At 45.6% G+C, this 27,859-nt stretch overlaps 1 protein-coding gene and 1 long non-coding RNA gene across 5 annotated transcripts; one reads left to right on the top strand and one right to left on the bottom strand.

Moving 5' to 3' along the window:
- Window positions 1-14,727: 14,727 nt before the first annotated feature.
- LOC147978900 (uncharacterized) lies at window positions 14,728-25,846 on the bottom strand. 4 transcript variants are annotated; one of them, XR_015618385.1, is made up of 6 exons: window positions 25,284-25,845; window positions 25,111-25,196; window positions 15,469-16,403; window positions 15,273-15,375; window positions 15,103-15,177; window positions 14,728-15,009 (listed from the first exon to the last, which is right to left on the bottom strand). It is a non-coding gene; the product is annotated as an uncharacterized LOC147978900 (long non-coding RNA). The 4 variants fall into 4 exon arrangements; XR_015618384.1 differs by having other exon boundaries at window positions 15,299-15,375; XR_015618386.1 differs by having other exon boundaries at window positions 15,103-15,375; window positions 15,469-15,624; window positions 16,238-16,403.
- LOC147978901 (uncharacterized) lies at window positions 19,121-23,954 on the top strand. Its single transcript, XM_087545752.1, has 3 exons — window positions 19,121-19,529; window positions 19,599-20,519; window positions 20,662-23,954. The coding sequence occupies exons 1-3, from the start codon at window positions 19,121-19,123 to the stop codon at window positions 23,952-23,954; spliced, it is 4,623 nt and encodes a 1,540-aa protein (XP_087401878.1).
- Window positions 25,847-27,859: the final 2,013 nt, after the last annotated feature.

Below are 27,859 nucleotides of genomic sequence, written 5' to 3'. Positions count from 1 at the left end.
ACCTCGTATGGTTTTTTTTGTCTCCCCCATCCCACACGGAAATAAACAGAGGAAAACTGTAGCAATGCCCCTCGCATGAAAAAACAGAAGAAAACGGAAGAACCAAAGTGAGGCCCCTCGCACGAAAAAAAATGACGAAGTAGGCTGCCCTCGATCTATTCCTACGACGACGGGAACCACGCCCCAGCCGCCATCGATCCCTTCTGTCGTCAATCCCAGTACGACGACGGGAACCACACCCCAGCCGCCATCGATCCCTTCTGTCGTCGATCCCAGCGAGGCCACATCCGATCTCATGGAGGCCGCCTCAGATCATGCACATATGTGACAGTGCCAGGTCTCGCCGTCGCCGCACAATCCCATTGACGCCTCCGCCGCCGCCGATCCGTGGGAGGCTGCCTGTCACGCCCTCGATGCGGCTATATCTCCCACGTGCCGAAGCACGATTTAGAGGCATAACCGCATTGAAAGCAATGTCGCAAGTGAGGTAATCTTCACACAACCCATGTAATACATAAGGAAAAGAGATACATAGTTGGTTTACAATCGCCACTTCACACAATTACATGAATAAAGCATTACATCAACCAATACATACAAGGTCCGACTACGGAACCCAAAATAAAAAAACACTATCCAAAATGCTACACAGATCCCCGATCGACCCCAACTGGGCTCCACTACTGATGAACTAGAACGAAACAACACCAAGGACAAGATCTTCATGAGCTCCTCCTTGAGCTTGGATGCGTCATCTGCACGGTTCAACGACACCTGCAAGCTGGTTTTTGAAATATCTGTGAGTCACGGGGACTCAGCAATCTCACACCCTCGCGATCAAGACTATTTAAGCTTATAGGAAGGGTAAAAGGTATGAGGTGGAGCTGCAGCAAGCGACTAGCATATAAGGTGGCTAACATACGCAAACGAGAGCGAGAAGAGAAGGCAAAAGCACGGTCGAACAACTATGATCAAGAAGTGATCCTAGAACAACCTACGTCAAGCATAACTCCAACACCGTGTTCACTTCCCGGACTCCGCCGGAAAGAGACCAACACGGTTACACACGCGGTTGATGCATTTTAATTAAGGTCAACTTCAGATTTTCTACAACTGGACATTAACAAATTCCCATCTGCCCATAACCGTGGGCACGGCTTTCGAAAGTTCAAATCCCTGTAGGGGTGTCCCAACTTAGCCCATCACAAGCTCTCACGGTCAACGAAGGATATTCCTTCTAGCGGCAAGACCCGATCAGACTCGGAATCCCGGTTACAAGACATTTCGACAATGGTAAAACAAGACCAGCAAAGCCACCCAAATGTGCCGACAAATCCCGATAGGAGCTGCACATATCTCCTTCTCAGGGCACACCAGATGAGCAAGACGTCGGGTAAGCCAGCCCAGGGTTGCCCCTGGTAGCCTCGAACATCGCTCAGTTGGACCAACACTTAGAGAAGCACTGGCCCGAGGGGGTTAAAATAAGATGACCATTGAGCTGGCCGACTCAAGGGAAAGAAAAAGGCTAGGTGGCAAATGGTAAAACCAATGTTGGGCCTTGCTGGAGGAGTTTTATTCAAGGCGAACTGTCAAGGGGTTCCCATTATAACCCAACCGCGTAAGGAACACAAAATCCGGGAACATAACACCGATATGACGGAAACTAGGGCGGCAAGAGTGAAACAAACACCAGGCATAAGGCCGAGCCTTCCACCCTTTACCAAGTATATAGATGCATTAATTAAATAAAATATATTGTGATATCCCAACAAGTAAACATGTTCCAACAAGGAACAACATCTCCATGTTCCAACAAGGAACAAACTTCAATCTTCACCTGCAACTAACAACGCTATAAGAGGGGCTGAGCAAAGCGGTAACATAGCCAAACAACGGTTTGCTAGGACAAGGTGGGTTAGAGGCTTGGTTCAACAATATGGGAGGCATGATAAGCAAGTGGTAGGTATCGCAGCATAGGCATAGCAAAAGAGCGAGCAACTAGCAAGCAAAGATAGAAGTGATTTCGAGGGTATGGTCATCTTGCCTGAAATCCCGCAAGGAAAAAGAACAAGTCCATGAAGAAGACAAACGGACGTAGCCGAACGGGTCCTCACAATCACGACGTTACCGGAAACAACCCGAAGAAGCAACACCGGAAAGAAGCACACAACATAGTAAACAACCAACACATGAACATGTTATGATATGCGGGATGCGGTATGCGATGCATATGCATGATTTGCAAATGAATGATTGAACCTGGCCTAAACATGGAAATTCAAGAGTGCCACTGGAAAGGTGAGGTGATTTCGGTTGAAATCGATATAAAGATCACCGGAATCGGATGCACGGTTTGGAAATGGCAAGCAAAACAAATATGACACCGGTCTGCGATAATCAGCAAGTAACCATCTAAATGCAACAAGATAAATATGCTACAGCACTCAAACATGGCAACAAAATACATGGCAGGGGTCCACTCAAGAAGTTTGCCAAGAGATGAACACTGAGCTATGGCTAATTCACTCATTAACAGATTCAAACAAGCATGACAAAAATGCAAATGATAACAGGTTTCAGACTTAGTGAAATTAACACAAGTCTGGAATTTATCATCAGGAAGCACACTTTAGAGCATGAAAACTACATGCTTCAAGAACTTAACATGGCAAAGAAATGCATGTCATAAGCTACTCAAAGCACTTAACAAAAGTCCCTTAGTGACCTTGAGCCAAAAGGGATCATAAAATACAATTGCAACCATGTGAACATAGCAAAAACATAAACAGATCTCAGACTTAGTGAAAAACTGGAGCATGTAAACCAGTTAACGAGTAGGCATGTTTACGAGCTCGACGCACTCACTACAGAGCATGGCATGACAAACTAAGCATACACCCATCAAAAATACATGGCATAGAAGCTAGACATGGCAAGAACAACAACATAGCATGCATGGTTCAATAGCAACATCCTCGCAAAATCGCTAACAAGTCAACAATCTGCTAGGATTCACGATATAGCAAAAGTAGAGCTCGATTGACTCAAGCTAGGGTGCTCCATAAATGCAAACAAAGACATGGATGGATAGAGCACCACAATATTAACAAAACATCCTTACTGATCATCCTCAAAAGAGGCACGGATCACTAGGAAACAATATGAACATATGACATAACGACAAAAATCAGGATAAGGACTTAGTGAAATTCTAAGTCCCTGAAATCAGCATTACCGATCACGCTACTTTGTAAGCTTGTGCTAGTCACCACAAATATCACAAAAATACATGGTAAGCACCACTGTAAAGATGGCATGGCATATAACAAAACACATGTAGAGCTCAAGATCATATCATGCACACATTAATCATGGCAAAAATGACAAAATGCCATTTGCTGAAACAGATCTGACAAATTACTCACATAGCCCTCTTCCAACAGCATTTCGGCCATCAAGATGAGCTCAAATGAAAATGATGCAATGAGATTAAATGATGTACTCGTCGAGGCGAACATTTTGATATGTTAAACGCTCAAAATGGAGCAACGGGTGCGGAGTTATGACATGATGAATAATGCTAAAAAATATGCAGATCTGGGACTTAGAAGAAAAAAATAGACCTCGCGGAAGTCAACGCGGGACGAGGGCGAGTGGGATGGAGCGGTCCAGGCGCGGTGTTTGGATGGACGCGCGGGTGGATCTGATCCATCCCGCGGTGGATCCGAACGAGGCGGACGGCGACGGGCCTCCGAGCGGCGGAGCTCGCCGGCGTGGAGGCGGTGGTGCTCGCCGGCGCCGGCGGCCGGCGAGACGAACGGCGGGAGGGAGACGCGGCGGCGCCGGGCGGCTGATGCATGGCGGCGGCGGCGAGCGAGTGCGGCGGCGCGGGTCGGCCGGTGAGAGGAGCTGCTCCGGCCGGTGAGAAGAAGTGCGGCGGTCGCCGGCGCTGCAAGGGCGGCGGGGCGGCGCGGTGCACAGGCGGCGGAGAACGAGCGAGGCGACGGGGAGGTCCGGTAGTTGACCGCCGACGGCGGGCGGTGGTCCGAGGCGCTCCGGCGAGCTTCTTGCCGGCGGCAACCGGAGACGAAGACGGCGCGAGGTTCGGGCGAATCGGGTTGTTCGGGCCCGCCGTGGCCCGGAGATGGGCTCGCGGGCCCGCGCGGTGGAGGGGAACGGCGGCGACACTTGGCGATGCACGGTTGGGCGAGGGCGGCGGCTGGCTGACGTGGCAGCGCACTATTTGCCGGGGCGACGTGGCTGGAGGCGGAGGACGCGTCCGGCGGCGGAGTGGACATGTCCGGCGGCGCAGAGGGAGGAGTTTTAGGGTTTCGGGGAAAAGATCCGAAAACGAAAATGAAGGGGTCTATTTATAGAGGTAGAGTGAGCTAGGAAGCTCCAAATGAGGTGCGATTTGCGGCCACGCGATCGTGATCGAACGACCGAGATGATGGAGGGGTTTAGGTGGGTTTTTGGGCCAAAATGGAAGGGTGTTGGGCTGCAACACACACGAGGCTTTTTCGGTCCCTCGGTTAACCGTTGGAGTAACAAACGAAGTCCAAATGGCGCGAGACTTGACAGACGGTCTACCGGTAGTAAACCAAGGCCGCATGACAAGTCTCGGTCCAATCCGAGAACGTTTAACACCCGCACACGAAAAGAGGTAGAAAGGGACACCGGGTGACATAGGAGCGCCGGATTGCAAAACGGACAACGGGGAAAATGCTCGGATGCATAAGACGAACATGTATGCAAATGAAATGCACATGATGACATGATATGCAATGCATGACACGCAAGCAAAGACAAGGCAACAACAACGAATAACTGGAGGACACCTGGCACATCGGTCTCGGGGCGTCACAACACTCCACCACTACGAGAGGATCTCGTCCCGAGATCTAGAATGGCACCGGAGGGAAAAACGGAAGAGAAAGAGAAGAGGTAAAACTAAGTTGCTCCTTTGACAAACGAGTGAAACCAAAGAATCTGCAAAGGTTAAGCCATTTCGAGAAAAGAATACAACGGATATGACGAAGTTGAAAAACACTTTGTTTGAAAAGAGGAACAAGGAAGAACAACTTTGGGCAGCTCTCCGATTGAAAAGAAAGGAATTGAATAAGAACTTGATAAGGTGATAGAACTTGAAAAGAGGGCACGACACTCCGGTTAAATGGACAATCATGAAAAGAACATGATCTTTGACAAACGAGATGATGGGTTGAGAAGAGCAACATCACAATGCCTCCAAAACGAAAGAATAGAATATAGATAATTGAAATAAAAGAATGGAGAAGAAAATGCCAACTTCTGTCACAAAAGAGTTTGAAAAGGCATCCTTAGGAGAAGGGTCGAACGGAGTTGTTGGAACACCAACAACGAAAAAGAGTAAGCTTAAAATGGTCTTATGGAATACATCTCAAATTATGAGGTGACAACCTGCCACTCATGGGAAAAAGAATTGGATTGGTAAGAACAAGGAGACGAGAAGCTATCTCACCGGGAGGATAAAAGAAGGACTTGGGTCCTTTATAAGCACCATAGATAGCAACAATCCTTAGGGAAGGCTTTAGGTGAAGTATAACCCAAGATAATTCAAATGACGAGATTGATGGATTCAAAATATCTCATTCTTAACAACATATGGATCATGAAACATGAACTCAAATTATCAAGAATGACACAATACCACCTCCAATGATACGGAAGAAAGAATTGCACTCCGGAATGCAAGATGGAGAATGCTTGAGCTCCTTAGAAAAGAATCTCGATGAACACTTCGAGAAGGAATATAAATCCTTGATGAACCATCATGTAGAACCTTCATGAAGGACTCTGGTAAACAAAAGAATTACGAAAATAAAGAGAAGCTGGAAACACAAGGTGAAACCTTGTAATGATTTAATGGATCTTTGGAATGATGAGAGCTTGGAACTCCGGGAAAAGAAAATATAAAGCATCTCGAACCGAGAATGTGATATGATGAACCACTCCGGAAAGCAGGAATTGAATACATTCGATGAAACAAGAATAAGAATTACATTATGCTTAACCTTCACCAATTAAATTGATGACAATCAATGGATTTGGCATATTACTTATACTCGTAGAAAGGATTATGATAGATATATCGCCAACTTGAGAAAGTCTTCAACAAGTCACCGGTAGGATAGAAAACAACGAATACATTGATATGATAAATGAAGGAAGAAGAATCTTGGAAGAACCACCGTAAGAATTGAAAAAGAACGAATAAAGATAACGAATCACCGGGAAGAATTTGCAAATGAACGAAGATGCTAGAGAGAAACTAGATACATGAGAACGAAGGGATCACGAACTGATTAGAGATCACTTGAACGAAGCACCGGTAAGATTGGAGAACGAGAGCTGAAAGCTGAGAATGAATAAATTCTGAAATGATGGGCTCCGGAGAAACAAACTGAAAAGAATCTTGAATTGCTCCGGATAGGTGAAAAGAATTCTCACAATCCAAAAACAACTATGAGAGGATGGCAACAAGCTAGAATGACGAATCTTTGAGAGAACGGATAAGATATGGAGGAAAAACTCTTCTTCGGTCTTCAAAATCTGAGAATTACGACGAGAAACACCATCATGAATTGTAGAGGCACTCCGGAATAAAGAAGAATGGAAAAGTTGAACCAACGATGAAAAGAATTTGAAAGATCTTGAAGAAATACATATGACTGATGACAATTCATTCTTACGTAAAACTTTAGAAGATTTGAGAATAACTCTGATAAGAACCGAACCTCGTAGTGAGATCCGATCCGTTGTTGGGGCCAGATCTTTCACGACACTCCACCACCAGCAGTAGCAACCTCTCGCCCGTGCACGCGATGTACACGAAGTAGAGGGTTTGAACCTTGCGGCCCAGCACGAGAAAACCAATCTCGACGAAGGTACTCACGCGCAAAACAATTTCCACAAAGAAAAATCGCAAAACAGAGGTTTTCTAAAGATCTCTCCAAAACTTGATACAGGTGTGTCTACCCTGAAAAACACATCGTGTCTATTTCATATAAAAATAACCTGATTTTACAATGAACTCAATCGGCTTTATATAATAGCCGCACCTCTTAACTAACTTGGAAAGCAAGCATTTGATACACGTAATTAAAAAAACCGACTCATCTATCTAAGGAAACAAAAAGTACTAGTTTTGATGGATGCATCGCCGGCTTCAGATTTGGTGCCGGTGGACCCCATCCAATTTCCTGTAGACATAGTAGACTCCATATATCCCATGTATGTGCACTTGCCTGATATTCCTTACGTGGCAGGAAAAGAAATAGAACTCTGCTATTTATCTTCTTGACCGATCCCAAAACATCAGGTAATATATTTTCTATTTTATCTCTAACAACGACTCCTTTCGTGGATTTGCCTTCACAAGATCTTGATGGAACCACGTACTGCCATGGACCCAAGTAGTACTAGAACATGTAGTCTTAGCTGAACCAAAAATAATATTAGTGCATGTGTAAATTGTTTCAACCAACTTTTGTACCTGGTGCACTTTTGTATCTTCATGCCCAGTTTGTATCTGCTGTTCGATTGTGCCCAACTCAGTGTATACTTTCCTAAAGTGGCATGTGCCATTCTTGCATGTAATCAACACCAAAGACTCGACCTCCTTGTTACCTTCACTAAATTGAAATATTTTAGGCTCGTGTATATCTGTGATCTGAAGCGGTACAACATTATGTGTGGTCGTATCATCCTCTCCTCCTTGCATCAAAACCGTCCTCGGATTTGGGTTGACCTCTTGAGCAATATTTTCTTCACTCGATTGAATAACAACCACAGAAATTTCAGCAACTTGGGCCTTCTTCTTTTCTTCTTCTTCCTGCTCTTTTATCCTCTCAAGATGTTCTTTCCTCCTAGAAATAAAACGCTCCTCACCCATTGGCACGAGGCTGCACCTCTTACCCCTCTTGATGGTATATCTGTGTGTTTTGCAATCGTACGCGACATCATGCTCTCTGTACCACGGCTCTCCCAATAACAAGTGACATGAAATCATCGGTGCCGGAATCACGTCGCACAAAACCTCGCAAACATAATTTTCCAACAAAAACGGTACCTTTGTTTGTTGCGTGACAGTGAGCTCTTCATGACCCCAACGGAAACAATATGGTTGTGGATGTGGTGTCATTGGTAGATTCAGCTTCTCCACCATCTCGATGCTTGCGGCGTTTATCAAATTCATGTGATCGACCGTCATAGCACATGATCTCTCTCTCACCACCACACGGGTGTGAAATAGCCCGGCCCAACGGCCTTCCTCCTCCAGCTGAAATCCATAGCTTAACTTACTGAATGATAATGCGCTCGTCATCTTCTCCATAGTGTCGTGAACAACCTTGCTCTGAATACCACCTGATAAGGACCGCAACAACGGATCGGATCTCGCCACGAGGTTTGGTCCTTATCAAACTCCGGGAGAATAAGAAGAGTCAGGTAAGATCCTGGAAAAAGACCTGTGGGTTAGGGCCCACTGAAAAGAAACACCGTAAAATGATTTAGAAGATAGATTGCGCCAGTTGAATTAAATGGCTAGAATAAGATAACAACCTCGAAAGATCTTGAATGAATGCAGAGTGGAAAACACGAATCTTCGAGATATCTTGGGCACTCCGGAACAATTAAATAGCGAGAAGTGAATGAATATGAGGTGCACCGGCATGAGAAGGTATTTGAAACGAGGAAAAAGGATATGATCAACACCAAAGCTTGATTTGAATCCACCGGAGAAGAAAAGAATGAAGAATGACGAACTTGAGGCTCCGTTAGTATCTTCATGAGAATCACCAGATAAGAATATTGACGGAAAAGGAATGGAGAGACTTCGCATCAATAAGATGGATACTTGATTAAGAAATATGAGTCCTTGAAGAAAAAGGGTGGGAGGGTGGGAAAACAAAGGCAACTTGGGATGGATGAAACAAACACCGTTGAGAAGAACTAGTAATAGATCTTGCTGATGTTGAAATGGTCGGATCCACTTGAAGAGAGACACACCAGTTGAGAAGGATTGACATGAAAATCTCAATAAATGAGAAGGATTAGTATTCGCATAGAAATATGAAAACACCGCTTGGGGAAGGTATGGAATCAACATTTGACTTCGAAGCAACTCGAATACCACAACTCAAAAACAGAACAAGGATTGGCTTGCAGAATAAGCCGAAACAAACATATGATAGAGATTTCATCCGAAGTTTTCGTGGTGGGGCCTACACGGGCTCGATCGTACAACACCATCATGTACAAGGCAGTGCACATGACATACGAAGCATCCCCGAGTCGGCATAGCCAAGGACTCTTTAAGACACAACGAGACCACTGTAAAACCAACCGTGAATAGGCGGACCACTAGACGTCGAACCCCAATTTCATATCATACATCTGTCGGAAAGATATCCTAAGAGCTACTTGAATTCCCATTTATAAACTCCCGAAATTTTCCCAGTTATGCAATCAGGTGTTGGGGATACAGGGGAAGCATAATATCTCACCCAAAACTAGCAAATCCTACATCCAGCTGTATCCATCCTTCAACACATAACCGAGAACCCTTCGGAAATCGTCTACCTCAACCTTCGAAAAGCATCTGTTATACGAGTTATGGCAATACTCCCGAACTCCCGCCCCAGTACTAGGTGGCGTCGAGGTTATCTCACCAACAACTGCATAAAAGAGATTTTCAATGTCGGCGAAACTAAACTCAGGTATTCCAGAACTGCAACGATAAAATTGTGACGACAACACCTCGGAGCTCAACTCCCCGGGACACTGCCACAACCCCTAAATGTCAGGAGGCACCAAGAACAATGTTCTTGTCACAAATCGATCGGAACGATTCCAAGATACCCGTGTGATCCTAAATTTTTTTTAGTGAAATTTGAGAAGAGAAGAGTCAAAACTCTACGTCAGGATGCCTCACCAGAGCGACGAAGGGAGTGAGGAGTAAAAAGAATCCTACTCTCCAATATATATAAATCCTAAAAGACTCAAAACATTTTTCTAGACTCAACAACGCCAGCTATTCGATCAAGCAGGGGGCTCCTAAGGTCGGGGAAGGCTCTGATTACCAACTTGTCACGCCCTCGATGCGGCTATATCTCCCACGTATCGAAGCACGACTTAGAGGCATAACCACATTGAAAGCAATGTCGCAAGTAAGGTAATCTTCACACAACCCATGTAATACATAAGGGAAAGAGATACATAGTTGGCTTACAATCGCCACTTCACACAATTACATGAATAAAGCATTACATCAACCAATACATACAAGGTCCGACTACGGAACCCAAAATAAAAGAAGACTACCCCAAATGCTACACAGATCCCCGATCGACCCCAACTGGGCTCCACTACTGATCAACTAGAACGAAACAACGCCAAGGACAAGATCTTCATCGAGCTCCTCCTTGAGCTTGGGTGCGTCATCTGCACGGTTCAACGGCACCTGCAAGCTGGTTTTTAAAATATCTGTGAGTCACGGGGACTCAGCAATCTCACACCCTCGCGATCAAGACTATTTAAGCTTATAGGAAGGGTAAAAGGTATGAGGTGGAGCTGCAGCAAGCGACTAGCATATAAGGTGGCTAACATACGCAAACGAGAGCGAGAAGAGAAGGCAAAAGCACGGTCGAACAACTATGATCAAGAAATGATCCTAGAACAACCTACGTCAAGCATAACTCCAACACTGTGTTCACTTCCCGGACTCCGCCGGAAAGAGACCATCACGGTTACACACGCGGTTGCTGCATTTTAATTAAGGTCAACTTCAGGTTTTCTACAACCGGACATTAACAAATTCCCATCTGCCCATAACCGCGGGCACGGCCTTCGAAAGTTCAAATCCCTGCAGGGGTGTCCCAACTTAGCCCATCACAAGCTCTCACGGTCAACGAAGGATATTCCTTCTAGCGGGAAGACCCGATCAGACTCGGAATCCCGGTTACAAGACATTTCGACAATGGTAAAACAAGACCAGCAAAGCCACCCAGATGTGCCGACAAATCCCGATAGGAGCTGCACATATCTCCTTCTCAGGGCACACCAGATGAGCAAGACGTCGGGTAAGCCAGCCCAGGGTTGCCCCTGGTAGCCTCGGACATCACTCATTTGGACCAACACTTAGAGAAGCACTGGCCCGGGGGGGTTAAAATAAGATGACCATTGAGCTGGCCGACTCAAGGGAAAGAAAAAGGCTAGGTGGCAAATGGTAAAATCAATGTTGGGCCTTGCTGGAGGAGTTTTACTCAAGGCGAACTATCAAGGGGTTCCCATCATAACCCAACCGCGTAAGGAACACAAAATCCGGGAACATAACACCGATATGACGGAAACTAGGGCGGCAAGAGTGGAACAAACACCAGGCATAAGGCCGAGCCTTTCATCCTTTACCAAGTATATAGATGCATTAATTAAATAAAATATATTGTGATATCCCAACAAGTAAACATGTTCCAACAAGGAGCAACATCTCCATGTTCCAACAAGGAACAAACTTCAATCTTCACCTGCAACTAACAACGCTATAAGAGGGGCTGAGCAAAGCGGTAACATAGCCAAACAACGGTTTGCTAGGACAAGGTGGGTTAGAGGCTTGGTTCAACAATATGGGAGGCATGATAAGCAAGTGGTAGGTATCGCATCATAGGCATAGCAAAAGAGCAAGCAACTAGCAAGCAAAGATAGAAGTGATTTCGAGGGTATGGTCATCTTGCCTGAAATCCCGCAAGGAAAAAGAACGAGTCCATGAAGAAGACAAACGGACGTAGCCGAACGGGTCCTCACAATCACGATGTTACCGGAACCAACCCGAAGAAGCAACACCGGAAAGAAGCACACAACATAGTAAACAACCAACACATGAACATATTATGATATGCGGGATGCGGTATGCGATGCATATGCATGATTTGCAAATAAATGATTGAACCTGGCCTCAACTTGGAAATCCAAGAGTGCCACTGGAAAGGTGAGGTGATTTCGGTTGAAATCGATATAAAGATCACCGGAATCGGATGCACGGTTTGGAAATGGCAAGCAAAACAAATATGGCACCGGTCTGTGATAATCAGCAAGTAGCCATCTAAATGCAACAAGATAAATATACTACAACACTCAAACATGGCAAAAAAATACATGGCAGGGATCCACTCAAGAAGCTTGACAAGAGATGAACACTGAGCTACGGCTAATTCACTCACTAACAGGTTCAAACAAGCATGGCAAAAATGCAAATGATAACAGGTTTCAGACTTAGTGAAATTACCACAAGTCTGGAATTTATCATCAGGAAGCACACTTTAGAGCATGAAAACTACATGCTACAAGAACTTAACATGGCAAAGCAAGGCATGGCATGAAGCTACTCAAAGCACTTAACAAAAGTCCCTTAGTGACCTTGAGCCAAAAGGGATCATAAAATACAATTGCAACCATGTGAACATAGCAAAAACATAAACAGATCTCAGACTTAGTGAAAAACTGGAGCATGTAAACCAGTTAACGAGTAGGCATGTTTACGAGCTCGACACACTCACTACAGAGCATGGCATGACAAACTAAGCATACACCCATCAAAAATACATGGCATAGAAGCTAGACATGGCAAGAACAACAACATAGCATGCATGGTTCAATAGCAACATCCTCGCAAAATCGCTAACAAGTCAACAATCTGCTAGGATTCACGATATAGCAAAAGTAGAGCTCGATTGACTCAAGCTAGGGTGCTCCATAAATGCAAACAAAGACATGGATGGATAGAGCACCACAATATTAACAAAACATCCTTACTGATCATCCTCAAAAGATGCACGGATCACTAGGAAACAACATGAACATATGACATAACGACAAAAATCAGGACAAAGACTTAGTGAAATTCTAAGTCCCTGAAATCAGCATTACCGATTACGCTACTTTGCAAGCTTGTGCTAGTCACCACAAATATCACAAAAATACATGGTAAGCACCGCTGTAAAGATGGCATGGCATATAACAAAACACATGTAGAGCTCAGGATCATATCATGCACACATTAATCATGGCAAAAATGACAAAATGCCATTTGCTGAAACAGATCTGACAAATTACTCATATAGCCCTCTTCCAACAGCATTTTGGACATCAAGATGAGCTCAAATGAAAATGATGCAATGAGTTGAAATGATGTACTCGTCGAGGCGAACATTTTGATATGCTACATGCTCAAAACGGAGCAACGGATACGGAGTTATGACATGATGAATAATGCTAAAAAATATGCAGATGTGGGACTTAGAAGGAAAAAATAGACCTCGCGGAAGTCAACGCGGGACGAGGGCGAGCGGGACGGAGCGGTCCAGGCGCGGTGTTTGGATGGACGCGCGGGTGGATCTGATCCACCCCGCGGTGGATCCGGACGAGGCGGACGGCGACGGGCCTTCGAGCGGCGGAGCTCGCCGGCGCGGAGGCGGTGGCGCTCGCCGGCGGCGGCGGCCGGCGAGACGAACGGCGGGAGGGAGACACGGCGGCGTCGGGCGGCTGATGCATGGCGGCGGCGGCGAGCGAGTGCGGCGGCGCAGGTCGGCCGGTGAGAGGAGCTGCTTCGGCCGGTGAGAAGAAGCGTGGCGGTCGCCGGCGCTGCAAGGGCGGCGAGGTGCACAGTCGGCGGAGAACGAGCGAGGCGACGGGGAGGTCCGGCAGTTGACCACCAACGGCGGGCGGTGGTCCGAGGTGCTCCGGCGAGCTTCTTGTCGGCGGCAACCGGAGACGAAGACGGCGCGAGGTCCGGGCGAATCGGGTGGTTCGGGCCCGCCGCGGCCCGTAGCGGGCCGGAGATGGGCTCGTGGGCCCGCGCGGTGGAGGGAAACGGCGGCGACACTTGCCGATGCGCGGTTGGGCGAGGAAGGCGGCTGGCTGACATGGCAGCGCACTATTGGCCGGGGCGACGTAGCTGGAGGCGGCGGACGCGTCCGGCGGCGGAGTGGACATGTCCGGCGACGCAGAGGGAGGAGTTTTAGGATTTCGGGGAAAAGATCCGAAAACGAAAATGAAGGGGTCTATTTATAGAGGTAGAGGGAGCTAGGAAGCTTCAAATGAGGTGCGGTTTGCGGCCACGCGATCGTGATGGAACGACCAAGATGATGGAGGGGTTTATGTGGGTTTTTGGGCCAAAATGGAAGGGTGTTGGGCTGCAACACACACGGGGCTTTTTCGGTCCCTTGGTTAACCGTTGGAGTATAAAACAAAATCCAAATGGCGCGAAACTTGATAGACGGTTTATTGGTAGTAAACCAAGGCCGCATGACAAGTCTCGGTCCAATCCGAGAACGTTTAACACCTGCACACGAAAAGAGGTAGAAAGGGACACTGGGTGACATAGGAGCGCCGGATTGCAAAACGGACAACGGAGAAAATGCTCGAATGCATGAGACAAACATGTATGCAAATGAAATGCACATGATGACATGATATGCAATGCATGACACACAAGCAAAGACAAAGCAACAACAGCGAATAACTGAAGGACACCTGGCACATCGGTCTCGGGGCGTCACACTGTCGCACAACCCCACGCACGCATCCGCCTCCGCCGATCCAGGGAGGGTGCCACCGATCAGGTTCCGCCTAAATCAGGTTCGCCTAAACCCTAAACCCTTCGTCCATTCAACAGGGCCCAACACACATACGTACAGAACTCCGATGGAGCAGTACCTTCCTGTACGTATGATGATTTTTTATGCTTCCGCCGGCAGCACATTCAATAAGACACTTGAAGGTTTTCGGACTTGTGAATCATACAATTTATACATATGCAACTTCTCTGAATTTTACGCAAAGCTAAATTACGCCTTTTCTTTATCAATGTTCCCAGCTCGACCAGGTTCAAGCTTTTCCTGTAAGCAGTTGCTAGCTTTGTCCTCCTGTAAGTTTACTTTGAAATGGACCTCTACTCTAGCTTCTCATGTTAGCCTACATTTGTGATAGGTCACTCATCAGAACAAAAGGTAAGTATGGGAAATTAAAATAGCAAGGCACCGGAACAGAGAAAGGCATCGGATGTACCTCTACCCCCTCTTGTTGATCTACATCCCCAAGGAAGTCCAGGTTTACCTCTACCCCGTCTTGTTGACCTTCATTCTGGTGTAAACACAACATTGCATATAACTACCGTGTTACAGGCCATAATGAGGGTATAAATGTCGATGAATCCATCCTAGAAATTGTTCTCGCACCGAGTCACAACATTGACGAGTATTACCCAATTATGGCAGGTATGGGGCTTTTGTAAATAACGTGCATTATCAAATAGTTCTTATTTGATCTTCTCATGTTGACCTACATTTGTGATATGTCACTCATCAGAACAAAAGTTAAGTATGGGAAATTCAAATAGCAAGGCACCGGAACAAAGAAAGGCATCGGATGTACCTCTACCACCTCTTATGTTGACGAATCCATCCCAGAAATCGTTCCCGCACCGAGTCACAACATTGACGAGTATTACCCAATGACTCCAGGTATGGGGATTTTGTAAATAACATGCATTATCAAATGGGTTTTATTTGATCATTTCATCAATCATGCCTAACAGATTTGGACAACAACAAAAAACCAAAATAACCTACCATGTCAGTATTGCATATTAGTCCCTCTGGAGGGGTGATACTAGAACAGGACATCACAAATGACGATGACTTTAGACAGGCTTTACATAGTTCAACCTTAAAAAGCTAAATGGTTTGAGCCATGCGTCCATCTGCACCATACTACTTTCCACGTATCTTAAAAAATAGGGTTTGTAGCTGGCTCCGACAAGTAACAAAATACTACTTTCTGTTATGCTTATGGACTATAACGACGGACACCTACGCATTACATCTGTCATGTGCGCCACGTAGTGTGACTAATATTCATTTACTGCCTCTGATCCATGGATTGGATACTAAGTTCTGGAATTGGTAGGAAAGAAGTGGTAAATAACAAGCATTCTGGAATTGGTAATAAAGAAGTGGTAAATAACAAGCACATAAAAGCATTCTAAAAGTTTTCCAAGATTTTACCAAGAAAATCTTGGTAAAATCTCCTTGCAATTCTATTAGCACGAAGAAATGCAGGACAGATGTAACATCTTGACTCCAATCTTTGTACTGTGAAGTATGTGATAAAACTTTGTGGTAACATGCTTGCAGAAAGGAACCTGTAGTAACTTGGGAAATGGACATTGGACTACAAACTGTTCCAATCGCATAATGGCCGGCTAGAAACAAGATACATAGCTTCATCAACTGATCGCATCAAAATATTGGCTGTAGCTGCATTTATCCGTCCCTCGTCAAGCATTGCCCAGTAACTGGCTTGCACACCTGAAGACAATATTTACAAAAAGGAAAAATAATCTTTGTTAACTAACCGCATTTAGTATGAAACTAAACATCTCCATAAAATACAGAGACAAGATAGAATTACGGACGTATCAAGCCAACTATTTAAGGGCAAAAAAGAAAAGCAAACAAAAAGCCTGCCTGCCATTCAAAATACGCACTCGACCATCCCTTAAATTCATGGTATGTATGTGATCATGATTGTCATCATGTGGATGTGCATGTTCATCTTCCAAGTTACTCAAGCCTGTGATATATTTCTTAACTGTAACCCGGTCAGCAGGACCAAGCTCCTCATCATCTTTGAGATCACCAAAAGCTTCTAATGTCTTGTTTAGAACTTCATGTCTAACATAATTCAACATGCGAAGCTGCAGCAGTAATCAGAATACAACTTTTATGCCGAACCTGAACAGAACATTACTATACTATATATATATTTAAGGGCAATCACATGTGAAACCATAAAGTACTGGTATTTCTGGAAGCAACATGGTATCAGTCACGCAAAACCTACTCCTCGGAGTTGCTGGATGAAGAAGTTTAACTAAAAATTGTAGTAAGCAAGGCTCACAACACCGTTGGGACTTACAAATAGGTTCAACTGAAAGAAAAATAAATCATTTTCATTCCATGGTTATATAAGATGCTAATCCACCAACCCTGAACTCATAGGCACATAAATAAAATATGTGTAACAATCACACCATATAATCTTCCTATTTACTAATTAATCTTAGGGAAATGAAAGAGGAGTTATAGTTCAAAAGATTTCTGATTAGCATGCATAAACACAAATTCTTTAACTCCAAGGTTAAAAAACCCACAGATGAAACCTGTAATTTGTAAATCTAACCTTTGTTACTGACAAGTTGTCCATAGCAAGTGCGTGCAGCCAAAATTGTGTGGTAGAACCATTCAATATTCTGACGTGAGAGGGAAATGGATAATGGAGGGTGTGAGAGAGAGGGAAGTGACCTAAAGAGTACAGACTTAGGGCTAGACTAACAGGGACAATATGATAGAAGGAGGTTTACATGGTAATATAAAAGGAGAGGGAGGAAGAACTGCAAAGAGCTGAACCAAATAAAGATCCATCTTAAACAAAAACATAGAATGGACAATGTCGCAATGGGACGCACCTTCCCTTCTTGTGCTTATGGGTGTTCATATTCATCTGTGAGCCTAACCACTAGCTTTTGTTCTGTTCCTCTAGGTCCAAAATCTCCACATAACGATGTCTGCCTAAATGCCCATGGTCATGATGGTTTAGATTTTGCGCCAACGTCTACCCCAAGTGATTCCCAGACAACACCTCTACTCCTGAATGTCGCCAAGCTATCTACTAGAAAGCATGATAAAGAATGCAGTAATAACTTGACAGAAGAACAAAGGGAGCGGAGAAACGCGCGAAGGCAAGAAAGTTATCGGAAGAAAAAGGAAGAGAATACGATCAAGCTCCAAAGTGAAAAGAAAAATGTTTCTCGACCCCCTCTTGGTGATATCACCAATGTTCATCAGCCTTCCCATGAGATAACAGGTATGGATCTAGAATTTATACTTGGTATAACTGTAGCGTAAATTTGGTAATGGTAGTTATGGGGCAACGTGATAAAGAAAGCAACAATAACTGCACAGGCGATAAAAAGAAGCAGAACAACACGCGGAGGCGAGCAGCTTATCCGAAGAAAAAAGATGAGACTGTGACCAACCTCCAAGATGAAACTCAGTGTGTTTCCCGACCCCCTCTTGATGATATAACAAGTGTTGATCAACCTTCCCATAGCATATCAGGTACATGTGTTTAATTTTTCACTTCATAAATTAAGTAATCGTTAGATAGAATGACCTCATTCTGCAGCTTCGTGCTTGCTGAACATGGATGATATGGTTATGTTTCAATTTATTGTTCAACCAGCCAACCCAACTAGCTCCAGCTATACATCCTTGTCACATGCTGATGCAACGTTGCCTGCTTCGAGTACTCCCATTGTTGGGTACATTGATGACAATGTACTAGCTGGGTGGCAACATGAGAAAGAAGAACAAAAGGAGCAGAGAAACGCACGGAGACGAGAATCTTATCGGAAGAAAAAGGAAGAGGGTACGATCAACCTCCAAAAAGATAATCCAGTGCAGCGTGAGCGACGAAAGGAACAACGAAACAACAGGACCCCTGATGATCAGGGGGAGTCAAGTGCGAAGAGAAAGGCAGACTATGCTAGAAGGAAAAACACCCTTTGTGCTGAATCGATCGCAATGCCACGTCCAGATCAAACTAGCACATTGTCCAACTCTCACGCTTTCAACCCTCACGCACATTGTCCGACTCTCACACTTCCAACCATCACGCAACAATCTGACAGTGAACAGATAGATCGTGCTACAACTGTCAAGTCGGCCCCCACATACATTCGCAACACCGAAACCGATGGTAGATATCCCATCAACGATCATCTTTCATCTTGCAATCATTCATCGGTTATTTATAATGATTCGATAATATTGTAGGTGCATACCTAAGCAGAACCCTAGGTGATGGTGATGTAGATGGCAACCTCATAAAAATCAATGAGCACCTACCAAGTGCCGACCAGCAGACCAGTGATCCGGTAACAAAAGCGGATTATGGCGCTGGCAAGCAGAGTCATGAGTCCAGAGCTCAGCGTAGGACGAGAGAGCGAGCTTTCAAGGGAAGTATGGCGGCGAATAAGTGTCAGGAGAAAATTGACAAGCGAAAATCATGTTCGCAGGTGCCACATGGTGAGAGGAAGGCTCTGCTAGATCGTCGTAATGCAAGCTTTGCAGGTAGGGTGAATACCCCAGCCGTCAAGTCCATCTCCACATCGGAGATTAGCTCAACGGGACAACCTACCATAGTTGAAGCACACGGTGCCTCAACATCATCTAGCACACCGGAGTACACGATCAGAAGTGAAGGTAACACCCCCATCCTTACTCTCCTTGTGTCCCTTGAGACTGAACCCTCATTTGTGTTGTTTGGCACCTGGGCAGACGACATGGACGCTTACCTCAATGGTCTCATGAATGATAATGCCAATCCTGACAACCTCTTTGACGATGAATATTACCTGTTTGCTGGTGAAGGTATGTACACCCGCTTGAGCGTGATCCACATGTTGGGGGTATCTCACTAATTAGAAACATTGTTTGCAGGCTCAGATGTTGATGACATGGAGCACAATGAATTGGAAGACTCAAGGCACAATAACTATGTCGACCATGATCCATTTGACTATGTGTACTCAAACCTCCCAGCCAACACACACATCCTGAAGCACGCCGCGAACTGCGACCACTGCAAGGCTAAGAAGTTTGTGTCCGAGGCCCCGGGATTATGCTGTCGCAGTGGGCCGATCGAGCTGAAGCAACCGGAGCCCATCCCGGAACTCATGAGGCTTTGGTCTAGCACTAATGTGGACTCTAGACATTTTCAGGAGAACATACGGTTCTTCAACGGCCACTTCTCCTTCACAACCCTCGGCATCAGCCTCGATGAAAGCTACACAAACATGAAGTCTGGGGTGTACACGTTTCGGGTGCACGGCACCATCTACCACAACATTCATTCCTTCGGGCCAACATCCTGTCCAGAGCATCTACAGTTGTACTTCTACGACGACGACCCAGGCCTAACCCATCGCAAGGCTGCCACCAAACAATTAGACCAAGATGTCGTCAGAAAGTTAGTGGACATACTCAGGGAAAACCCGTATTCCCAGCAGTTTAGGAGTTTGGGTGCGCATAGGGACAACCTCGACGATTACAGGATAGACCTCAACACTGACCAGATACTAGACCAAAGGAAGTATAATAGACCTCTGTCATCTGAGGTCGCTGCAATTTGGGTGGAGGGCACTGACCTAGCGAAGAGGTTCGATCGTAGGATTACACTTTGCGGGAATGACAACCAGAGGCACAGTATACATGTGACAGCTGGCTCGTATGACCCGCTCTCTTACCAACTCTTCTACCCAAGGGGGGAGCTCGGTTGGCACCCAAAACTACCTAAACGTGATGTCCCTTGGCCGGTTGTGCAACAACCAAGAGGTGGACGTGATGATGATGATGAAGCAGGTAAGCCTTATGCGTATTATGTTGTTTTGATGAATTGTATAGTTCTCATATGAATCCTAACTTCCGCGTTACTCATCCATGTGAAGAGGGGAATAGCAGGTTATGCGTCTCGGTGAGAGACTACTACTGTTACATGCTGCAGACATGACCTGGGATATTCAATCCCATACTCTGTGGAGCACGATTGCTCCAGCAATGGGGGTGGACATGTACATCAAGATTGAGAGCTGTAGGTTGAAATGGTACAGGAAGAACCAGACAAAGATCCGCGCCGACCTGTATAAAGGAGTTGTTGATGCAATTACATCCGGAGAGACCCGGGCAAGCGCTGTTGGAGTAAGGATAGTGCTCCCTGGAACGTACCCAGGTGGCGACCGCGACATGAAGCGGAGGCATATGGATGCCATGGCAATAGTCCATACCTACGGGAAGCCTAACATCTTCTTGACCATGACCTGCAACCCTAACTGGGAAGAGATAACGAATGAGTTGTTTCCTGGTCAGACAGCGCAAGACCGACCTGATCTTGTGGCTCATGTGTTCCATGGCAAGCTAGAGGCTATGAAAGAGATGTTGTTCAAGAAGAATATCCTCGGTGTTGTTGTCGCACATGTATACGTAGTCGAGTTCCAGAAGAGGGGCCTCCCCCACGCACACTTTTTATTGATCATGGATTCTGCCTATAAGCTTGTCGTTCCGGAGCAGTACGACCGACTTATTTCTGCCGAACTCCTAGACAAGCAGAAGTATCCTGAACTCCACGCCTTGGTGGTAAAACATATGATGCATGGACCATACGGTGCTCTCAACCCCAAAAATGTGTGCATGCAACAGAACGAGTGCAAGTGCAGATACCCGCGGCCGTTCAATGAAAACATGGCACATGGCAAGGACTCATACCCAGTTTATCGTCGTCGAGATGATGGTCGGCAAGCTAAGGTCCAGGGTAAAATGTTGGACAACAGATGGGTTGTGCCATATAATCCTTACCTTCTACGTATGTTCAATTGCCACATCAACGTTGAGGTTTGCTCCAGCATAAAGGCCGTCAAATACCTTTACAAGTACATATACAAGGGCCATGATAGGGCTTCTTTCAGCATCGACCAACCCGACGCCGATGGTAACATTGATGAGATCAAAAGATACGTAGACGCGAGGTGGGTTACTCCTCCAGAGGCGATGTGGAGGATATTTGGCTTCCCCTTGTGTGCCAATGACCCGCCTGTCCTACAGTTGCCTCTTCATCTCCCGAATATGCACATGGTGGCATTCAATGAGCAAGCTCACTTGACCGACGTAGTCGCCTCTGAGAATGCTTCCAAATCCATGTTGACAGAGTATTTCAAAGCTAACCAAAACCACCCGTGGGCTAGGAATATATTGTACAAGGATTTTCTTGGAAGGTTCACATGGCAGAAGGGTAAGAAGTATTGGAAAGAGCGGGTGGAGCGTTATCAGATAGGTCAAATTGTGTCTGCCAATCCTGCCGAGGGGGAGCGATACTATCTGTGTGTGCTGCTAAACCATGTTGCTGGCAAGACATCCTATGAGGACATGCTCACCGTGGACGGTAGGTTATGCGGGAGCTTTAGAGAGGCTGCCGAAAGGTTGGGACTCATCGAGGCAGATAACACGCTCGACGACTGTCTTACCGAGGCAAAGCAGTGGGCAATGCCATGTTCTCTCAGGAGGCTCTTCGCAACAATTTTGGTGCACTGTGAGCCAGGCAACGTGCGTGGTTTATGGGATATGCACTTCGAGCCTATGTCTGATGACTATCGGCGATCACACACGTGCCCGATTGAGGTGGAACAGATGGTGTTGCTTGACATTAGGGGTATGTTGCAGTCCATGGGCAAAGACATAGCTGATTTCGCTCTTCCATGCATTGATGATGCGTTCGACCCAAACGAGGGCGAGGCCAGAGAAGTGATCGAGGAATCCAACATCGATTTTGACATCAACGACACTAAATTGGCATCGTCGCTAAACTTGGAGCAGAGGGTTGCATACGACGAGATACTAGCTGTTGTTGAACGCGGTGATGGGGGTGTGTTCTTTGTTGATGGCCCGGGAGGTACAGGGAAGACCTTCCTGTACAGGGCGCTGCTCGCCAAGGTTCGAAGCGAGGGAAACATCGCTATCGCTACCGCGACGTCAGGTGTCGCCGCTTCTATCATGCCTGGAGGTAGGACTGCCCACTCGAGGTTCAAGATCCCATTGAGCTGCGACGATGGCGCCTCATGCACCTTCACGAAGCAGAGTGGTACCGCCAAGCTACTGAGGATGGCCTCATTGATACTATGGGACGAGGCCACCATGACTAAGCGACAGGAGGTCGAGGCACTCGACAACAGCATGCGCGACATCATGGGAAGATGGGACCGACCCTTTGGAGGAAAAACTGTTGTGTTTGGCGGGGACTTCAGGCAGGTGCTTCCAGTCGTCAGGAGGGGGTCCCGGGGTCAGACAATCGATGCAACCCTCCGAAGTTCACATCTCTGGAAGGGTATGCGCCAGCTAAGGCTCGTCACCAACATGAGGGCTCATAATGACACCTGGTTTGCGGATTACTTGCTAAGGGTAGGCAATGGTACCGAGGAAGTTGACGATCAAGGAAACATACGACTCCCTGAAGATATTTGTGTGTCGTCTACAGGCGAGGGTGACGACCTGGAGAAGCTGATTGGCCATGTGTTTCCGAGACTAGATGACAACATGTCTGATCCGAATTACATGACTTCACGCGCAATCCTCTCCACCACGAACGACAACATCGACAAGATAAACATACGCATGGTAGAGCGTTTTCGGGGGGAAGAAGTAATCTACCATAGCGTTGACAGTGCAGAAGACGACCCATATGGCTACTATGCTCCTGAGTTCCTAAATGGATTGACTCCCAACGGTCTGCCTCCGCATGCACTCAAACTGAAGCTCAACTGCCCTGTCATACTTCTGAGGAACATTGATCTGGCTAATGGTCTGTGTAATGGGACGAGGCTTGTGGTGCGAGGTTTCGAGAGGAACGCCATCGACGCAGAAATCGTGATCGGACAACACGCAGGTAGGAGGGTATTCCTTCCTCGAATACCCCTATGCCCATCTGACAACGACATGTTTCCATTCAAGTTCAAGAGGAAGCAATTTCCTGTAAGGCTTAGCTTTGCTATGACGATTAACAAGGCTCAAGGACAGACGATTCCGATTGTTGGCATGTACCTACCTAATCCGGTGTTTTCTCATGGTCAACTCTATGTCGCATTGTTTCGAGCCACCGCGAAGAGAAATATAAAGATCCTCATTGAGAAGGAGAAGGACAAGGAGAATGGCAAGAAGCAAAGCAGTAAATCAAAGAAGCGAAAACGACCTACCTTGTCCTTACAAACCTCGATGAAGAACATCGTCTATAAGGAAATCCTTACAGGCTGAAGTCCGCTCTTAAATATGACAGAGGATTTACTCTTATGCTACAGATAAGTTGGTGCTCTTCGGTGTTCTTGTACAGATATCTTATCTTTCGATGTTAGCAATTAAACCTTATTATGTTTATACAATAAGTCAAATATTAATAATATTGCCTCGGATTTGTGACTTTGCAAGCTGCCAATTTTTGTTGTATGTGACATTATTTTCCCTTTTGCTGGATTGCTTATATATATTATTCTTTTGTTGTTTTGTAATCAATCATCTACTGCATCTAAACTCGGCTTTGTTTTCCTGCACAAATTTTGCACACTACCTGGGTCAATCCGTTGTTGTAAAACTAGACTCCACTGGAGTGTTCTACATTAGATAAGTTTTTATGATGCACCCCCAAAGCATGCAATTCTGAACATGCAGAAAAAAATAAGCATGTAAACAATAATATTACACCAAAAATATCACAACTATATAAACTTTCATCTCTGTTACTAATTAGGAAGAAGGTCATTTCTACTGAAACTACAATGACAATGTCACTAGACTAGAAAACAACTTAATCTTTAATCCCAGTGCAGTAGTGAAACACTTAACCTTTAGGCATGTTTGCATGCTTTCAGTACTGTCACAATTCAGGCCATATTCGTTTGACATAAATTTCCTGGTTTGGTGCTGAAAATTGGCAGTGTATTGTGAAATAACAGTACTAACAGATTATTCTACTGTTATTTATCTAGAGATGGGAGTAGGCTGAATTAGAGCGGGATTGGGCATATGGATACACACAGAAATCTTGCTGAATTGCTTTTTAAACATGTAAATGCTACTCCTTGCTGTACTTTTTAAAAATACTCCTTGATGTGCATTCAGACTCAGAATTCAGAGTGGCTAGAATTTAGTTGCAAATCAATCAGATACGGCGCACCAGCGAAGTGCTTCCACAAGTACACCTAGCAGTTCAGAACTGCAACTACTCCTACTGCAAACAAAATTCAGTAAATTTCAGTGCATCTACTGCAAACAAAATTCAGTGCATCAACTCCATGTACTCCTAGAGTACTCTTTCTTTGAAATTCAGTGCATCTACTGGAAACAAAATTCATTAAATTTTTAGCAACTACTCCTACTGCACAAAAAATTGAGTGAATTAAGCATGCAGAGATACCTTCCACAACTTGATTCACATGTTTGGATTCAGTTGCATTGATGGATTCAGAGTACTACTGCCGGCACTCCCTGTTTCTTGGCTTGCTGAAGAAAGAAAGCAACCAACCAACAAATTCAGAGGAGGGGCTCGCAAGCAAGCAAGCAGGCCAAGAGAGAAAAGGAGGGGCTTACCATCAGCAATGCGGGAGCCGGGCGAGGTAGCGCTTGCTGAGACGGTCGATGGAGATGCCGAGGTCGCCGGGCGCGGGGGGCATTTCGGTTTCTTGGCCTGCTGAAGCAGCCGAAGGCGGGCCATGACGGCGCGTGCTTCGAGCTGGACGAGCGTGAGGTCGTGTGGCCGGCCGGCGGCAGCGATGGGGACGTGGACGGATGGTCGGCCACGCCGGTGGCTGAGGCGGAAGTGCCCCCGCGGCGCGTTGCTCAGCGCACGTCGTGCCGCAGAGCTTCGAGCTGTCATCGCGCTGGTCGTGCCTGTGAGGCCGGGTCACGGCGCCGCGGCACATCAGGGGCGACAACGATGGGGCCAACGGAGAGGCAACAACAGCCCGAGAGGGAGAGGCGCCGGTGATGCGGGTGAGGGAGAGGTGCCGACGAGGCGTGCGAGGGAGAGGCGGCGGCGGCGGTGGGAGACGAGGACACCGGCTGTGCGGCTGTGGGGGCGAGAGCGGAGGGAGTGTGGGTGACTCCGCCGTGATCTGGATTGTGTGCGTGAGTGGAAAGGGAGTGGAGAGAGTGAGGAGAAGGAGTTGGTGGGTGCTGGTTGGCCCATGATGCGAGTGGGCTTGGGCTTCTTGGGGCCTTGGATCAGCAACCTTTGTTATAAGAAAACAAATGCCTACAAAAATGATGTACGAAAAAAGATAGTATATATTAAAGTAAAAAGGATATAGATATATTAATTAAACATGGATCATCCAAATAAATCATTTTTATACTTATTCCATATATTCAAAATATCACACAGAAAACACAATTTTGAGTGAAGAAACAAAGTATACTTGGTTTATGTTGGAGAAGGGTGACGCTAAAAAGGGCCGAAAATTCACCGAGTTTTTCACAACATAATGATGTGGAGGCGGTGATATCTCATAAAAAACTAAAAAAGTATGCCAATTTAAATGTTATCGCACAAGGTATTCTTTTCAATGTTATTATCGATCTTTCTTTCATCATATTGCCTTTTGTATTCAGCCAATTTGTCTCATTTTAATACAAATTTGGCTCATTTTTGTATCATGACGATAGACTATGTTTGTATCCCTAGAGATATTACAGTCATCGAATAAATCATGTCTGCCCCAAGAAAACCAAGTTCGTGGACATTGAAGATGCCTTGTTATCAAACGATGATTTGGAATGCTTTATGAAGGATGTTATGTTCTTACAGGATGGTGTAAGACCAATTGCATAAACTTTGTAATTAATAATATAAACAATATATAATATCGTAAAACATATATATTATGGTCATTGTGGAATTACAGCTAGCTCATGATCATCTATAAGATAGGGCGGGTGAAAAGGTACATATTATTAGCACGTTTGTTTCTGCCAGATGAAAGAAGACGGACAAAGAGACATAGAAGCATCAAAATTTGTTAAGTGCATCAAGTATATCTCAGTAATTTTTAATAGATTTTTAGTTGGATCATCCCTTATATGTATACGTTGTTAATGTGCTATTTTTCGTTATCACTTTACATTACAAAGTTAAGTGGACTTAAATTATTATGTAATTGGGACCGTGTTATAGTGTCTCTATCTTACGATTTCAGAAGCCCGTGGCAACACACGGGCATTCTACTAGTGAATCATAGATGCCCTTAGTTTTGGGTTACCAGTAAGTTATTTTGTTTTGCCTTTTTAGTAGAGTGCAATAGTCTTGGGCTCTTAGCTTGCTATAATATGATAAATGGGGACCACATTGTCTAACATTAGGTTAGTGGTTCGGTTCTTAGGATCTTGGTGTGACCGTAATAGAAATAAGGAAAATATAACACGTACTCTTGTACATTTTTTAAAATAAGGCCGGAGATTTGCCATTTTCATTTATTAAAAACATATTTTCTTGATTAATTTAGAAAAAAGGATGAAACCCGTTAGAAATGCCCACAAATGTCGTCATAGACATGACCGCGTAGGGCACCATTAGCCCACTTGGCTGCTGATACATCTCCAACGTATTTATAATTTTTGATTGTTTCATGCTATTATATTATCAACCCTGGATGTTTTATATGCATTTATATCCTATTTTATATGATTTTTAGGACTAATCTATTAACCTAGAGCCCAGTACCAATTTCTGTTTTTTCCTTGTTTTTGAATATCGCAGAAAAGGAAAATCAAACGGACTCCAATTGACCTGAAAATTCAGGGAGATTGTTTTTGGACCAGAAGAAGCCCACGGAGTACCGCAGATGGACTAGAGGAGTCCAGAGGCCACCATGAGGGTGGGGGCGCGCCCTACCCCCTGGGCCCGCCCCCTATCTCGTGGCCGCCTCGGGGACCCCCCTGACTTGTTCTCGACTCCAACACCTCTTATATATATCCAAACTTTCAGAAAGAAACCTAGACCGGGAGTTCCGCCGCCGCAAGCCTCTGTAGCCACCGAAAACCAATCTAGACCCATTTCGGCACCCTACCGGAGGGGGGGAATCCTTCTCCGGTGGCCATCTTCATCATCCCGGCGCTCTCCATGACAAGGAGGGAGTAGTTCACCCTCGGGGCTGAGGGTATGTACCAGT

The sequence above is a fragment of the Triticum urartu genome, chromosome 3A (assembly GCF_056163025.1).
Source record: "Triticum urartu cultivar PI428250 chromosome 3A, HENAU_Tu73, whole genome shotgun sequence".
NCBI lineage: Eukaryota > Viridiplantae > Streptophyta > Magnoliopsida > Poales > Poaceae > Triticum > Triticum urartu.
Note: the sequence above shows the minus strand (reverse complement) of the source record. Positions and strands in the feature narration are given on the sequence as shown.

Coding starts and splice junctions, on each gene's coding strand:
- LOC147978901 (XM_087545752.1), top strand. CDS start 19,121: ATGGCGGCGAATAAGTGTCAGGAGAAAATTGACAAGCGAAAATCATGT. Junction 19,530..19,598: donor TTACCTGTTTGCTGGTGAAG/GTATGTACACCC, acceptor CATTGTTTGCAG/GCTCAGATGTTGATGACATG. Junction 20,520..20,661: donor TGATGATGATGATGAAGCAG/GTAAGCCTTATG, acceptor TACATGCTGCAG/ACATGACCTGGGATATTCAA.